At 50.8% G+C, this 16561-nt stretch overlaps 2 protein-coding genes across 4 annotated transcripts in view; one reads left to right on the top strand and one right to left on the bottom strand.

Annotated features, from left to right (window-relative positions):
- LOC111936229 (ankyrin repeat and fibronectin type-III domain-containing protein 1-like) overlaps positions 1–2036 on the bottom strand; it is a 257278-nt gene extending 255242 nt beyond the window's left edge. For both annotated transcript variants that reach the window (XM_086854158.1, XM_086854152.1), the window contains exon 1: positions 431–2036. The gene's annotated coding sequence lies outside the window, so the exon portion shown is untranslated. The remainder of the gene's footprint in view (positions 1–430) is intronic.
- On the top strand, positions 2021–12730 carry TEDC2 (tubulin epsilon and delta complex 2). 2 transcript variants are annotated; one of them, XM_086854182.1, is made up of 10 exons: positions 2021–2130; positions 2206–2304; positions 3167–3216; positions 3683–4367; positions 5759–5812; positions 7654–7738; positions 8077–8185; positions 8392–8493; positions 8865–9076; positions 11557–12730. In XM_086854182.1, the coding sequence occupies exons 1-10, from the start codon at positions 2105–2107 to the stop codon at positions 11881–11883; spliced, it is 1749 nt and encodes a 582-aa protein (XP_086710308.1). In that variant the 5' UTR covers positions 2021–2104; the 3' UTR covers positions 11884–12730. The 2 variants fall into 2 exon arrangements, with proteins under 2 accessions (XP_086710308.1, XP_086710309.1); XM_086854183.1 differs by lacking the exon at positions 11557–12730 and adding an exon at positions 11255–11461 and having other exon boundaries at positions 2055–2130.
- The last annotated feature ends 3831 nt before the right edge of the window (positions 12731–16561 follow it).

A 16561-nucleotide genomic window follows, 5' to 3' on the forward strand; every position in this document is an offset into this window, starting at 1 on the left:
AGATACACACACCTGGGACCTTTTCTTCAACTGGCTTTGTCAGATAATCCACTGGAAACCCAACCACCCACAAGACAAGGCAGGAACTGATTTACCCAGCAGCTGCCCTGTTGAAAGACTCCTCAGAAGGCGAGGCAGCAGGAGCCCATGGTGGAGGTGCGGAGCAGAGTAGGAGAGAGGGATGGGAGCAGCTGGGCTGTAATGTCCAGTGTCAGCACCTATGAACCCTGAGCATCAGCAGAGGAGTGGTTTTATCTCTGTCAGGAAGTTTCTGCTCTCCACCTGCCGATTATCACCTCACCCCAAGGTCTCTGCCGTGGTTTCACCCATGGTTTAACCAGAGCTGGCTGTAGCTGGAAGGGACAAAATAATGTCTTGCCCTCCTCACCCCACTTGCCCCTCCTGATTTTGTGATGGTAGCAGCCCTTACCTCACTTAAATCTTTACTCTAAGCCAACATGCAGATGACCTTCTTCCCAGCAAGGTGCAGCTTAGCAGCAAAGTGCCTGCATAAAACCTTTCCTGTCTACTGGGGGGAATTCTACTGCCTGCATGAAGCCAGAGGCTCAGGAGGGGTACACACTTGATTCATCTCCTGTACAAAGGGATCCTTGGCTTCTGAGGATAATTTTTAGCACTGCCAAACCACAGAGACTTGATGCCAAAGGTAGCCATGTCAGTAGTGCTGCTCCAGCAGGCTTCATGCCTCAGGTGACTTTCCAGGATTACAGCAGCCTGATCACTTTTTTGGTTGTTTTTAATACTTAAATGCCAACAGCATGCAGGTGCCTGAGGAGAAGTGCCACTTTGTTGATTAAACTATTTTCAGAGTGTCTGATATTCCCATCAGCCCTGCTGAGCCCAGAGATATCTGGCTGGGCTCTACCTTGGCTCATGCCTCAGAAGCGAAGTGTTCACAGTGCTCTGACAGTGAACTCACACTTCTTTATAAGATTCAGGGCAGGAAGGGGCCAGCCTATTTGCCAGATTCATTGCAAAGTCTAGCGATCGAGAGAGAAATCATTCTTTGTCTGTGTCAAAAGTGCAAATTACAGTTGGAAGAATGTTGAGCTCACGAATGTGAAAACTCATGATGTGTGAGGATTTTTCTGACATTTTACAGTGTTTTATAAGGGGTTTTAAAGCCCTGTCTCGATGAATCGCCTGGAATTCTCAACTTCTCTTTTTAAAAGTCTGTGGTGACGTGGCTGCAGAGAATCACGAGCATCTCAGCCTCAAGACTGAGCCACTGAAGGCGAAGAACCACTTCTTTCCTACTTTCTAACTTTTCTGTTAACTTGCTTGTGCTGTGCACGGGGAAGGACAGGATTCCTGCTTCTCAGCTGCCTGGACAGTGCCAGCTACGGGCTGTTCTGGAGAACTGCACTGCTCCGCAGCAGAGCTGATCCCGCCGGGATCCAGCAGCACTCCGAGTCCTCGCTACAAACCCGGCAGCCCCCACAGCCGCAGGGCAAGGCAGATTCCCCTCTCCATCAAAAACACCCCACAAATTATCTTTTCTGCTGATGCAAACCGCGGGCGGCAGCGGCAGCAGTTTGCCGTGCGCTGTGTCCGCTGGGCTGAAGGCGGTTCTGCCAGGGCTCCGGGAGCACCGGGCTGACACCGGCCCCGGCTGGGCCCGCCTCCGGCTGCGGGGCCCGTGCGGAGCCCAGGGGCTCTGGGTTCTCGGGCCGCTCCACTGCCGAGGCTGGGAGGAACAAACTCCTTGTGTCCTGACCCCGGGAGGGCCGGCCACCTCGGGCTGTGGGACGGGCCCGCGGGGCCCGAGCCCGCTCAGAGGGCGCAGGAAGGAGAGGGAAGCACTGAAGGCAGCGGAGGGAAAAGTGACTTCCCCGGGCCCAGCGGGGAATCCCCGGCACTGTCCCGCCCGCGCCAGGCAAGCACAGCGACCACAGGGACCCCCTGCCCGACACCCTTCGGACTGCGGCGGAGCGGAACCCGGGGGCTGCCGGAACGCCTCAGGCCCGGGGCCGCTGCCGCCGCGCGCGGGCCACGCCCCGCCCGCAGGTCCTGGCAGGGCCGTAGCGAGCGCGGGGCCGGAGCCGGGGCCGGCGGGAGGAGCGGCGGGGCCGCGGCCGGGCTGATGCTGCCTGCGGGCTGCGGCCGAAGGTGAGGGGCGGGAGGCCAGGGCCCCGGCGGGCCGGGTCGGGTCCCGCGGGGCTCTGAGCACGCTGGGCCTTGCAGGGCGGCGGCGGCGCTGAGGACGGCGCTGGGAGAGGGCGCGGAGCGGCGGCGGGAGCTGGAGCGGCGGGCGGCGCGGAGCCGGGCGCTCCTGTGGCGCTGGTGAGTGCGGCACCGGTGTGTGCTGATCCGCCCGGCACCGGTGTGTGCTGAGCCGCCCGGCACCGGTGTGTGCTGAGCCGCCCGGCACCGGTGTGTGCTGATCCGCCCGGGACCCGGGTGTGTGTTGATCCGCCCGGGACCCGGGTGTGCTGATCCGCCCGGCACCGGTGTGTGCTGAGCCGCCCGGCACCGGTGTGTGCTGAGCCGCCCGGCACCGGTGTGTGCTGAGCCGCCCGGGACCGGTGTGTGCTGATCCGCCCGGGACCCGGGTGTGTGTTGATCCGCCCGGGACCCGGGTGTGCTGATCCGCCCGGCACCGGTGTGTGCTGAGCCGCCCGGCACCGGTGTGTGCTGAGCCGCCCGGGACCGGTGTGTGCTGAGCCGCCCGGGACCCGGGTGTGTGCTGATCCGCCCGGCACCGGTGTGTGCTGATCCGCCCGGCACCGGTGTGTGCTGATCCGCCCGGGACCCGGGTGTGTGTTGATCCGCCCGGGACCCGGGTGTGTGTTGATCCGCCCGGGACCCGGGTGTGTGCTGAGCCGCCCGGGACCCGGGTGTGTGCTGATCCGCCCGGGACCCGGGTGTGTGCTGATCCGCCCGGCACCGGTGTGTGCTGATCCGCCCGGCACCGGTGTGTGCTGATCCGCCCGGCACCGGTGTGTGCTGAGCCGCCCGGGACCCGGGTGTGTGCTGAGCCGCCCGGCACGGCCCTCCCGGGCCCCTCCATCCCCGGGCGGCCCGGAGGGAGGAGGGAGGCCCGGGCGCTGGTCCCTCAGCCGTGTCCGAGTCCCCGCGGGCCGGGGGTGCTGATCTCGTCCCGGTGCAGCAACGCCGGCCCCTGTTCGTTGTTTGTTCCCTGCAGGGATGATGAAGAAGAGGAGCAGCCACAGCCAGGCTCCAGCACTGAACATGGTGAGCGCTTCCCCCGGGCCGCTGCCCCTCATGTCACACCGGCCCCGGGCCATTTGCGGTGTTCGGAGTCATTCCAATGCTCTGCATCCACCTAAATACCCCCTCTGCCTTTTTCTGCCCGCTCTCCTTCTTGGGGTTAGCTTGGAGTCGTGCCTCATTAGCCAAGGCCGGCAATAAAGTGACTGTGGGCCTGACCCAAGTGTGGGAATGTCACTTGTTGAGGTTGACTCGGGAGAACTGTCCTCCTGGGTTCATCCTCACATCCATCCTGGGTCTTTAAAGCTTCTGGCAATCCTGCCTGCATCCTCTGTGAAGTGGCTGTTCCCACACCTAAAAAGCTAAATAGCTTCCTGCACCATTCATTTGGTTTAGTTTCTTTCTGTACTACCTGGAAGAACAAGTTTGTGAAGCGTCAAATGGGGAACATCCAGGTTTGAGCCTTCTGACATGTTTTCTCTTCTTGCAGAAGACAGGCCTTCACCCAAGGAGCTAGAGGAGCTGGAACTGCTCAATAGGGCCTTAGAGAAGGCACTGAAAGTCAGGAAAAGCATCTTGAAAACTCCATTAGAGGCTCAGGGAGCTACCAGAAAGAAATGGGCAGGTGAGGCACATGCTCCCAAGAAAGCTGAAGAGCAGCAGGTGCCTGTACCTGTTGAGGATGTCCATGAGTGCAGGAAGGTGAGAGCTGGAAGCAAAAAGCCTTTGTTGTTGAAGAAGCCACACCAGTTAAGAGCCACTTACAGGACTGACCCAGACATGAAGAAACTTCAGCAGAAAGTCCCAGCCAGATGTGTTTCTCAAGGCCCCAGGACAGCTGGGAAGATTTCCTCAAAAGGAATGACTTCCAAACAAGGAAGGAGTCACAGGACAGCAACTGGTGCTAGTGCCAGACAGCAGCACTGCAGCAGCAGTGTCTGTGCTGCAGCAGAACCCTGGGAGACACCTGGCTTGTCTGAATCTGCCCCAAATGAGCAGCAAAGCTTTTCTGGAGGGGGTTCAACTGTGGGAAAGAATTCCATAGCTGATGGCAAGCAGTTACTTGATGCAGGGAAGAATTGTGGTTTCCTGGGAGAGTCCAACAAAAAGGAGGATGCTGCAGGTCCATGGGAAAGGAACACCTCACTGGGGACAGGCACCCTGCAGGAAAAGGGGTAAGTGTGGGAGGTGGGCACCTCTTCTGTTCTGCTCCACACTCACAGGCACGTGTACAGATCCTGCTGGCTGTGGCTGCTCTGGGGGTCCTAGCCTGGCTTCATGCTCCTCACATCCCTCTCAAGAGGAAGGATCCTATACAGTTGAAAAGCCTTTATTGTGGCTGAGTGAGTGTTTTCATTTTAAGGGCTTATTCTTGGTTGGCTGGGACTTTGAAAGCCTTTCAATTAAGACTTCTGATTTTTCATAGTCCCCTGTGAGTGTTTTGGAAAGCTGTCTCTGTAGAGTTTTCTTGAGCCTTAGCTTTCCTCTGAGTATACTCTCTATTATAGCATATTGATTTTTTTATTTATTCTATTTTTACACTGTGATAATACATGATGCATGAATTTTCTCTCTCTCTCTCTCTAAAGCATGTGCCTGGTGCTGTTTGGAGGGGTGGCATCTGGGTTTAATACTGTCTCTGTTAACCTGTAACACTGCCCGTGTAACTACACGCATCAGGACTGACTAGAGTGCAGTTAGGGTTTGGTGTAGGAAGGATTGTGAAGGGAATGTTACTGAGATTCTTTGTGGAAAAGTGGTAAAATAATACTTGCAAGATTGGCTTTGCATTCATGCCAGTCTGTCTTGTTTAAGTAATTTTTTTCCTCTTTTGTTTTAACAAAACATTGAGGCTCAGTCCGATGTCCCTGGAAAGTTTTGAGGCATAATTCTCTCAGCTGCCACAACCTAACTCTTGTGTTTGTGCAGGGAGGAAATTACCCCTTTTCATTAGAATTGGAAAGGCCCCAGGACACTTTAGTGACAGTTGCTGTGGGAACAGGGATTTGGATTCAAACATTTACCGAAATTTCCACCTGTGGCCTTGCATTCCTAGTCTTTATGTGACTAACAACTGTCAACCCTCCTGTTTTTGTAATAACAATTTAGGGTTAAGAATCATATTTCTAGGGGAAGCTGGAATGTCCCTTTCCTATTTCTTTGAGTGTGACATGGTGCTAAGCAAAGCTGCCCTGTCCTGCTAAGGTAGGGCAACAAGGTGTGGCGGACAAGCTTCCCTGAAGGTGTTGTTTCCATGTTTGTACTCTGCTGTGCCGTGGTTTTACTCCCAGCTGCCCATCCTGGATGAACCTCTGATTGGTGGCAGGATGCAGGAGCTCTCCCAGCTCAGCTTCATGGTGCCTGTGGAGTCAAATGAGCAGCCTAAAATTCCTTCCTTGAGGACAGTCTGAAGACAGTGGTGGATCCAACCTCCAGAGTTGCTGACATCTCCCAATCCAGCTAAATTAATTTCAGATTTTGACAAAACACCCTTTTCCCTGTTGGAGGACAAGACTCAGTTAATTGATTTCCAGCTGCCAGGATTGATCCTGCTCCTGTTTTACAGATGCCACCTGAAGCTCCCTCTGTCCTACAGGAAAGCCTATTCCAGGAACTCCAGGTAAGACCAGTTCAGTCCAGAACTACCCTCAGCTTCAGGGCTGTCAGGAGGGGTCAGGTGTGGCTCTTTCTTCGTGCCCAGGGGAGGCAGTGACCCCACAGGTCGTGGGGCCTGAACTGGGAGCAGGAAGAGCTCCCATACTACAAGGCTGCTGCTGAGGATGTGTTCTCCTGTTATTGTAGCCACTAGTGCTACTTTTGTTTTCCAAGTGCTAATTACCATTAATCACTTAGTGGTAAAGTTCCTGGAATGCTTTAATCGTGGGTTTAACGGTGCAGCAGAAGTCTCTGCTGGTGCCATACAACTGTTGAAGGCAGGACACCCTGTGGAATGGCTGGCTGTATACACTATCCAATGAGAGTTTCCCAAACCATCCCTGCCCTGGCTTTGCAGCCTGGAAGCACCACAGCTGTCTCTGTTTGAGGCTGGTTCCTGCTGCTGAGCTCTAACGCAAAGCCAGCTACAGTGTTACTGCAGGGATGATGCAGGTGGTTGGGGTTTGTGTACTCTGGTCCACTCTTCACTCTTCTAGAAGGGTTTCCCACATTTCCTCTGAAAATTCTTGCTGTAATTCAGCAGATGGCCCATTATGTGCTTTGCTCAGATATTAAGTATAAACCCTTTCTTAAATCTAGCTATAACCCCTTGTGCTGCCCTCAAGAATTCCTCCTCCTCTTGGAAACTGTCATTTATCAGTCACCAGTTTGTTAGCTGCCCTTCTGCAAGTTGTAAAGACTTTATATCCTTAATTTTCACTTCTAAATTGAGCCTTTCAGCATTCTAATCACTTTGGTGTAATTTTTATACTTCTCACTATTGCTTTCAACTCAGTAACAGATTGAGAATAACCTTTGCACTAAAGATCCCTTGTAGAGGGGAGATTTTCTTGGGAACTTCTGTTCTTTCCTGTTCCATTAACCTTGCCACATCTTTGCATAATGTATTTCTGAAATCTGCAGATTGTAACATGATTTAAAAGACCCATTAGGCTAGAAAGAAGACACATGCACACTTGAGTTAGTCAGGCACTGCAGAACTATTTTAAGCTTCCTCCTGATGGCTCTCGCTTACTGCAGCAGGTTTTGGGAGACAGTCCTTAAGGAAAAGATATTATGGGGACAGTGCATCCATGAGGATGTTGAACTCTGTGAGTGAAATGCATCTCTCTGGTAGTGCTGTTATTTGTGCAATGCTTTATCTAAAAAACTGGTGGACTTTTGTGTGAAGTCCTGGCCAGGTTCCTCGTGATAATGTCCTTAAACCTTTGTCTTGCATCCCTGACACGCTGCTGTCATTCTGCTTGCCAAACATACCACTTTGTCCCTGCAAAAGAATTATCACAGAAGAATCTCGAGGAAGTTTGGAATATGAAGTAGTTAGGGTGAGAGTTTGTCCTGTCTGCTCTTTTTTTGTACACCTATACTAACAGAATAAATATACAGAAATGCAAATGACTTACTCATAAGAAAGGAAGGGAAGATTTGTTGTTTCCTATGGGGTATAAACACAGGCAGGACAATACAACAGAATGAGGGATGTGCTATGTGTTCATACTCTGCTTATGGAAATGTGCTGTCTGTCTTCTGATCCTTCCTCTCAAAATGAGAGAGTAACAGGTGTTTTTCAGTGTCTGATGCTTTCTGCAGGGTGTCCTTGTTGATCTGATAGCAGCCATGGGAATGAGTTGGGAATGGCTGATAAATAACCTGTGAGAGAGAGAGGGGAGGGACACACTTGTAATTAAAGCACTGATATGCCACACTGGTGTGTCACAGCTCAGCGTGAGCACTGTCTGGTACAAAGGAGCATAACTTCCACCTCCTGCCCCTTTGGAATTTCAGGGCATGGCAGAGATGTCGTCTGTGCCAAACAAGTGCAGATGCAGCAGCTGCAAGGACCCGTTTTATGGAGAGGATCCAGACAACTGTATCCTTTCCTAGCAGGCATGGGGTGCAATTGCTCTGCAGTGAGCTCCCAGCTGGAGAGAGTTATGCCTCCAATAACAGCACTTCCAGTTGGGTCTGTAGGCAGTGTTTTTTTTCACAGTATAGATGTTGAGCACTTAGAAAAGTTCTGATCCAGCCAAAAGTGGCCACAAGACAAGCATGCCCTGCACAGCTGTGCTGTGCTATCCTCACCTTCCCCCTGCAGTGCCACTTCCCAGGCTGGTCCCCTCTGCCCTGATCCCAGCTGGCCTGGCCTGGAGCTCAGGATGCTGCACAGAGCTGTCTTGTGGAACCTTCCTTAATCTGCTGCTGTTTGAGTTTTGCTCCCCAAAGCTGAGCCTCAGTCCTGCAGAGATAGAGGAGGAGTTAAGGGGCCTCCAGGATGTCCCCTCCCGTCTGAGGCAGTATGTGGAAGCTGAGCCTGTAGGTAAGGAGGGAAAAAGGGCAGTGGGAGTGCAGAAGGTGGAATAAGGATGATTTGGCCTCCAGTTCCATGTGTTTTATATTCTTGGTGTGTGCTGGACATGAGGGACAGGAACATTCTCTGCCTGAAATGAAGGCTGGTGAACTCAAGGCCATTCTGGAAGCTGTTTGGGGAGGAGTGCTCACACTTTTTCTCTGCATCTCTTGTAGATCCTCCCACTCTGAAAGGAGAGTATGAAAGCCTTCTGACCTTGGAGGGCTTGCAAACCACAGTGTCCCAGTGCCTGCAGAAGCTGCAGCTGCTGCGAGCAGGTGAGACAGTCCCTGTGTTTGTGGTCAGCATGAAGGTGGCCCTTTGCCATCTGTCTGCAGGACACTGGACCAAGGTCATTTTTCTCCTGATTATCTTTATGGTAATGGGACACTTAACTCTCTGGTGGCAAACAAATCTGTGGTACCTGTGTGCCATCCCTCTGTGCACCTGCAGTTCAAGAGGGCTGGGGAGGGGACAATGCAGGCCACAGCTTAGGGTGTCCTGATTGTGCCATGTGTGAGGAGCCTACCTTGATTAATACAATGTCTTTAGCCATTAGTTTTTGGGAACAATAAGTAGATCATAAAGTCTGCAAGAACAAATTTAACTTGAATGTTTTTGTCTCCTGCCTTTTCTTGTACCCTGGCAGCTCTGGAGTCCCAGCTGAGGTTGCGCCCAGACTGCACTGGGGATGTGGGGAGCTGCTCTCCAGCCTGTGTCCCTGCCAGGGGACAGACATGTGACAGTGCAGACATGCTGGCTGTGCCTCTCCTCTATTACTCCAGTCTCCAGGAGCTGAGGGACCTGTTTGCCTTGAAGCTGCGAGTGTCAATGCTGCACCGAGAGATTGCCATACAAAAGGTGAGTCTGGACAAGTGTCAGTGCTCCTGGAGCAGGGAAAGAAAAGGACAACTGTGGAGCAGCAGTTGCTGTAGAAGGTGTTGATGGGCAGCAGCAGCATAGCAAGTTCCCCCAGTGATGTTTCTGTGTTTATGCCTTGTTCTCTTAGTTAGTGAATGGGACTTATTTTGTTGTTGTTGTTATTGTTAGGGGCAGAGCAGAGGCCCTTACATGCCTGACCCTCTTCTGATAAGATTTTATTTACCTGTTCTGAAAGAATTTGGCAGTGGACATGTTGTTGGTAATGTCCCTCTTGTCAGGCCTTTACAGCCCTATTAAGGCACTCATTCCCTCCTGTGTGACTTCCAGTTGGAGTGAACTCCTCTGTTCTCTGTTACTTTCCTTTTAAATCTCAAACCACTGTGCTGCTATTCTTGCTTTTACCATTCAAGACTGTTAGAACAGGGTAGGAGGTGTCAGCTTCTTCAGCAGCCTGAGCAGAGAGTTTGCCACACAGGGATTACTTGTTCTTCTCAGCCAGCAGCAAAGGGCAGAGAAGATCTGTGAAATCAAATCTACTCCTTGACCTATTCTTTGCCATTGACCTGAATGATAGAGGCTTTGGCAAAGTCATTTTTTGTGAGCCAGAGAGGCATTATTAATAACTGGCTGCAGCCCTGTGGCTGAAGACAGATTGCTACCTGACTTCAAATGGGATTTCAGCACTATAATCCTATATTATGGATTATGAAGGGTTTGGGGTTTTTTTTATCCACCCAAAATGAAGTGATGACCAAAGCCTGATTCCTGCTGCTCTGTTGGCTGACTCAAGTTCCTTCTGCACATATACCCAAATAGGTGCTTTGTGCAGATGAGCCCTGAGGGTCTGAAGCAGCTCTGTGCAGAATGTGCAGGATAAGTGAAACTCTTGGGACAGGTGAAGCAAGTGGACATGTTACAAGATAAATATCCCAGAAAAGGATATACCTATTTTCTGGGCCAAGCCTGTCCATTGCCTTTCCATGGAGGAATGCCAAGCATCATAGAAATTCCTGGTAGCTCTTGGCCTGTCTTTGATGGTGAAGATCTGTTTCTTAAGTATCAGGAGCAGATCAGGTAGTTGGAAGTGGAGCAGTGCAGCACTCCCTTCATGTGCCATCTTTCCCCTTAGGTAGCTTTCATTTCTGTAGAAAGAGACTTCCCAGAGATGAGCAGCCGTGTCCTGCTCCTCTGTCCCTGTACTCTATTCTGTTTGGGTCTTCCTCTGTATCCAGCAGGAAGCAATCATGGAATCACAGAATAACTTGAGTTGAAACCCACAAGGATCACAAGTCCAACTGCTGGCCCTGCACAGACAGCCCAAGAATCCTACCCTATGCCTGAGAGTGTTGTCCAAACATTCCTGGATCTCTGGCAGCCTTTAGGGAGGTGGCTGACACATGCAGTTGTCCTCTCTCCTGGGCAGGCAGAGTGTGCAGCAGGCTCGGTGGGTTTTGGTGTGCAGGCTGCTCAGACTTCATCATTTCATGCCAGATGGAAAAATAAAAAATAAAAATCCCAGGCAAAATGTCTGTTCAAGAGTGGGGCACCAAAGACCCATTTTTGTCCAGTGATTGAAGTGGCCTGTGCTTGAGTTGTCAGTCCTAATCCCAGAGCTGATACTGATGCTGCACTGGTTGTTTGACAGCATGGTCTGAGATCCAAACATAGGTTTAACGGAGCAGCAGCCAGGCCAGGGAATGTGGACAGCTTGAGCAGTCCCTGTAGCCTGTTTGGGCTGGAGCTGGCCACTTAGACCTCTGGCATAACTGGGGGGTGATGGGAACAGTCCTGAGTGGAGGGTTGAACTTACCCTTGGGTGAGTGAGCACTGTGTGGCTGCAGAGCTCCTGAACCAACACCAGCTTCAGTTTCTTGCAGGATACTGATCTCATCCTGGTGCTGGGCCTTCCCTCCAGCAGGGCAGCAGCACTGCCACTTGTCTTACTGCTCTGGAAATGCTGGGTGGCAGCCGAGGTAGTTCATGAGCAGAAAATGAACCACTGCCTTTATTAAATATGACAAAAGAGAATACCCATCAATCAATTAGCCTGTTATTAGTCATACTGCTCTGATTAGATTTCACTTGTTAGGCAGCCACTTCAAGGAATACTGGAGTGCTGCTGGCTCTGGTGACAGTGTCTCCTTTGCTCCTGCCCAGGTGATGATGGCAGAGCTGCTGCCTGTCCTGGAGCCCAGGCCATTCCTGGAGGGCTCTGCAGGGCTGTTCCGGGCCATCCACACCCAGCTCTGTGAGGGTGGCCGGCACTTCCCTGTGCTGGTGAGAGACGAGCTGCTGGACTGAGCTGGGGAGCCTCCTGCTAGTCCTGCAAAAAGACAGCTCTAAGCAATAAATCTTTTCTACTAACTTCTTTACTCTGCCTGTTTATTCACCTAAATTCCAGGGGGTTGTTTTTGTTATTGGGCTTTTTTTATTTTCTTCTTTTAAATTTCCTTTTGTAGCAGGAGACTGGAGCCCCTCTACTCTGGAGCCAGGCTGGGAGAGCCCCAAGAAGAGAAGAATTCAGCAGAGCCCCTTGCAGTGCTGAGAGGGGCTTTGGACAGGGGCCTGGAGGGACAGGACACAGGGAATGGCTTCGCAGTGCCAGAGGGCAGGGATGGATGGGATATTGGGCAGGAATTGTTCCCTGGGAGGGTGGGCAGGCCCTGGCACAGGGTACCAGAGAAGCTGTGGCTGCCCCTGGATCCCTAGAAGTGCCCAAGGCCAGGCTGCTTGGAGCAGCCTGGGATAGTGGAGGGTGTCCCTGCCCATGGCAGGGGGAGGAATGAGATGAGTTTAAGCTCCCTTTCAACAACCCAAACCAGTCTGTGATTCTGTTGTTCTGTATCACTTTCCTGACCTGTTAGCTGAGGTTTTGTGAAGCTCCTTCAGGGCTTCAGAGACTCTGATTTTGGCTTTTTTTCCAAGGCTGTCTCTACCAAGCTCTAGATTCTTGACTGCCTCGGGACATCAGGCTCCTGGATGCAGTGTAGCAGGGAATAAAACATGGTTTATACTGATCAGATCAGGATCATGGGGCACGGCCTTCCAGCATCCAGAAATCCTGAGAAGCTGAGCTGCTGCTTCCCTGTTCACCAGCTGACACAGAGGGGTCACGGAGCGGGCTGAACTGATGGGAAGGGAAGGCAAGGAGAAAGCGAAGGCAGGAGAAGGGAGGCGCTCGGTGTGTGCGGCTGTGCCCGGCAGGTGGCGGGCGCGCCCCGCGGCTCCTGCTGCAGCCCCAGTGTCCAGCCCGGCCCTGCAGAACGCAGCTCCTGCAGCACTTCCCACCTTGTCACCGCCATGAGAAACGCTGCCGTTTCTCCTTCATGCTGTTTTTGTGTGTAATCCTCAAATTCCCTGGCGTTTCAGTGACAGGTAAACATTTGGAGTGGAAAACCTCTGCTTGTGAACACTTAAAATTCCATTCAGGAAGTGTACCACAGCCTAGTGGCTTTGACCCATTATCTCAAAGCTGGACTCTGTTTGCCTGTGTGTGTGGTGTAATTTAGCTCTTAGCAGTGAAAAGACATTAATTATTTTTTCCTTATCATTTTTCAAGCCCAGGTTGCTGTCTGGCTATTTCTGACACTCAAAATTCAATAAAAGTCATTCATATGATAGGTGAAAATAAACATCTCTTACTTTCCCTTTGTATTTTTGTCATAGAATGACAGAATGGGTTGGGTTGCAGGGGATCTCATCTCATCCCACCCTTGCCATGGGCAGGGGTGACACCTTCCACTAGACCAGGTTGTTCCAAGCCCCATCCAGCCTTGAACACTCCAAGGGAGCAGACACTGCCTTCTAAATTAACGTGGTCATACACATGAACATGCCCATGTTTGAATGGGAGAGCTGACATTTGGTATTGTTAATTAGGGTGCTGTTATGGATAACTTGTGTCTGCAAGCACTGCATGAGTCATGAAGCATCTGCTGCTCAGCACAGAGCAGGCCAGTGTAAATTGGCAGCAACTTCAGCACCACAGCAAGGACTGCAGAGGTGGCAAAGGGCTGGGGAAAGGAGACAGCCCACAAGAAAGGGTTCACAGGGGCTGTTGCTAACTCAGAAGGCAAGCTGACACTGTAGGAGTTGTGCAGAAGGGGTGCAGAATGTCAGGTAGCTGGGTTGTTCTCTGCTTCTGGGTGCAGTGGGGTTTTGTTTCTCTTCCTACACCGCATTTTAAAATTTTCAGATATGTGTAAGACTTTAAATCATTTGAATGACTCACTCTTTCAAACCAGTCTTGTGCTATAGCAGAAATAGAGAGATTTAATAGCAGTTGAACTCAGGGGCTGGGGGGGCTCTGTTATAGAATGTGCCATTGTTACCAGAAGAAAGTGCATCCATCTGAGATGAGGAAACAAAGACATAAGGTAGTGTTTGATGCCAGGGGATAGAATTGCAGAAATACAGGAAATGAGCAATATTTTTGGAAAGTGATAGATGATCCCAGTGTTGTGTAGACATGAGCTGAGAAAGCACAGTTAGGGTGAGGGAGGACTAGCAACTCTTATTCCTTCTTTGTCCCATGCAGTAGCATTTAAAAGGTGTTTGGGTTTTCCTTACTGAAGGATGGGATCCTGAAGAGGAGGCAGGTTTTTTCTTTCCAGAATCTGTGACTAAGTATTTCCAACTGCTACAGTTTGTCTTTTCCCCTGGCTCTCTTCTCTCCTTCCCTTCTGCAGCTTCTCCATGGACTGTGCTTGTTTTGCAAATGTGTTTGGCCAGTGGAGGAAGAGCAGCAGTGCACACTGCAAACAGCAGAGCCTCTTGGAGGATCTCAGTGCACCAGTCATCTTTGCCTAGCATTAGAGAATAACAGAATCACAGACTGATGTGGCTTGGAAGGGATCTTAAAGATCATTCCACCCCTGCCATGGGCAGGGACACCTTCCACTACCCCAGGCTGCTCCAAGCCCTATCCAACCTGGCCTTGGACACTTGCAGGGATCCAGGGACAACCCCAGCCTCAGTTGTGCTTAGTTCTGAAGTTCTGTTGAAACCCCCTTCTAAGGGGTTTGTCCTGCATGTGTTACCAGACCTGCCACCAAGTGCTGCTGAAGCCCCTCCTTGGGTGGTGCCACACGTAGACATTCAACAGTGGGGCTTTAGGGGTGTTCCCTGTCTAAAATAGAAATAACTTGAGTCAAACTTGAATAAGCTGAGGTAAGAGAGATGACACCAGCAGTGCTGTGGAGGAATGTCCTGCCTCTTCCAGTCCTTCTGAGGGGTCTGGCAGCATGTGAGTGGTGACAGAGCGTGACAGCCTGTGCCATGCTGCTGTGGCTGTCCACAGCACACTCCCAGCCCTGGGAGAAGGGCAGGAGGAGCTCCCTGGGCCAGGAGCACATGTTAGGGTTTGGAGAGGGAAACCCTGATGAGCTGTGTGAGGGATAAGGGAATTTCATCAAAGAGCAGTTTAAGATGATAAATGTTGAAGTGGGAGGAAAACTCCCAGCCCCCTCTGAAGATGACAAATTTGGTGTTGATGTTATTCTCTAAATGAGCTTTCTGTGAGCTCCAGAGAGCAGGTTACTTGATTAAAACTGTGTGTGAGTCAAGCCTGAAGCATTAACACCTGACTCAGCAAGTTGTTGTGCCAGTCCAGAGTTCTAGAAAGGGCGCTGGTGCTGCAAAATGCTGGGACAGAGCTCTCGGATTTTAGGGGAGCTACTTGGGGGGAGCTGTATGTCCTCCACACACATTTTTTAGTTTTTATATTCTTTTACCCAATCAGTTTTTCCCTGAATTACAGAATTCAGTATGAGCTTGTGATTTCCACCTGAAGCTTTGCTGAGAAATCTCGTGTGCTTCTGCTGAATCTGAAAGGGATGTTTTGGGGTTCCATATGCATGCAGAGCACACTGAGGATGCTGGATGTGGGAACTGCAGGATGCTCCTCCAGACTGTCCCAGGGTGTCTAATTATCAGTACACTGTAAGCAGTGAGTGGGAAATGCTTTAATAGCCTTATGAATGCAGGAGAAGGAGCCAACAGGGATTTTTGGTGGGCAGGCAGCCAGTTCATGGCTGTGCATTTCCAGTCCTGAGTTCTGTCACCATTGTGGAGTTACTAAAAGGCTGCAGCAGATGATGGATCTGACACTGCGGCTTGTCACTTGTTATCTGTAAAACAGACGTTGAAGGGATTTCACTTGCTCATGAGCTTGGTTTTGTATGTCTGTGCTCTCTGCAGCAAGGCCTCTTGTTCTGGTGGATTTTGGTTGACTTCTATAAGCATGTACACTGGGACTGGTGCAGCTGACATCTGGTTTCACTGGCAGCTTCCTAGTCCTCCACATACACTAATAACAACCTCACAAAAGAAAAACCCTAACCATTGCTCAGTCTGACATGAAAACAGTTCATTAAATAGGTACTAAAGTTCCTACCATCCACCATGCAGATTGAGTACTATTCTTATAACCACCACCCAGAAGAAAAGATCTATCATCTTGGTTTTAATTTGTGGAGAAAGAAGGGGTTTAGCATTGTAATCAAGAAAAATCTATGGCTGGTTAATTAATCTGAGCTCAGTTAGAAAGAAGAGGGCAGGAAGCAGCGTGCCACATGTGCCAGGGAACAAAGAGCTGGGAATGGGAGGGGAAAAAAATTAGAAGGGAGTTTTGAACTGTAATTTCAGAAGGCAAAAGTTTACAGTAATGGGTTATTTAGGTACACAAATGAAGATGTTTGACTTATTTTTAGCCAGAACAAGAAAGATAACCAGGGTACAGGAGTTTGGATAAGAAAAAGTAACTAGAAGCAAGATGTGAGCCAGTGGAGGAGCCTGGCCTTGCAAAAAAGGTTATCTGGAGTCTTCCCTCCTGGTTTCTGGGAACACAAGCTCCCAGGTGTGCTCATGCTGCCGCTGGCTTTGTCCTCAGCCCTTACATGTTGTAGAGGGAAACAATTGATTTGTCTCATCTGAGCTCCAGCTTAAAAGAAAGATTTAAGGAAGGCCTAACTGCATGTCCAGGTCAGCAGGACTCCAGTGGAAGCTCCTTCCTCCCCACAGATTATGTTGGGTTGTACATTGCCTTTCACTGCAGCTCTGTAGCACTTCAGCATCCTTTTCCCTCTCTCAGAACCATTGTGCCAAAGCTGTTGGTTCAGCTGGCACAACCTCAGAGCTTTGCAATTTGCAGGTGTGTTCTTTGAGGATCTCGCCCTTCAGGGCTTTGTTTTCCTTCAGGCTTTGAATTTCAGAACTTACAGCACTTTTCCCTTGAGGTGAAGTCTCTTAGAGGACATGTGAGCAGTAGATCTTGGTTTTGGAATTGTTGGGCAGCTGAGTGCTGTCATGCAAGGTGAGGGCATCTGCAGCTCTCACTGCCTCCAGATTGGAGTCCTGGATACCAACCAGGTACAGGAACACAAAGGAGAGAGCACAGGAATCAGAGAATCATTTAGGTTGCAAAGACTTTTAAGAATTTCAAGTCCAAATGTTCCTCCACTGCCA

This window comes from Cyanistes caeruleus, chromosome 17 (genome assembly GCF_971803275.1).
Source record: "Cyanistes caeruleus chromosome 17, bCyaCae1.hap1.1, whole genome shotgun sequence".
NCBI lineage: Eukaryota > Metazoa > Chordata > Aves > Passeriformes > Paridae > Cyanistes > Cyanistes caeruleus.

Excerpts from the sequence above, each read along its gene's own strand:
- TEDC2 (XM_086854182.1), top strand. The coding sequence starts at position 2,105 with ATGCTGCCTGCGGGCTGCGGCCGAAG. Across the intron at positions 2,305-3,166 it reads CGGGCGCTCCTGTGGCGCTG|GGATGATGAAGAAGAGGAGC; the intron begins GTGAGTGCGGCA and ends TGTTCCCTGCAG. Across the intron at positions 4,368-5,758 it reads GGCACCCTGCAGGAAAAGGG|ATGCCACCTGAAGCTCCCTC; the intron begins GTAAGTGTGGGA and ends CCTGTTTTACAG.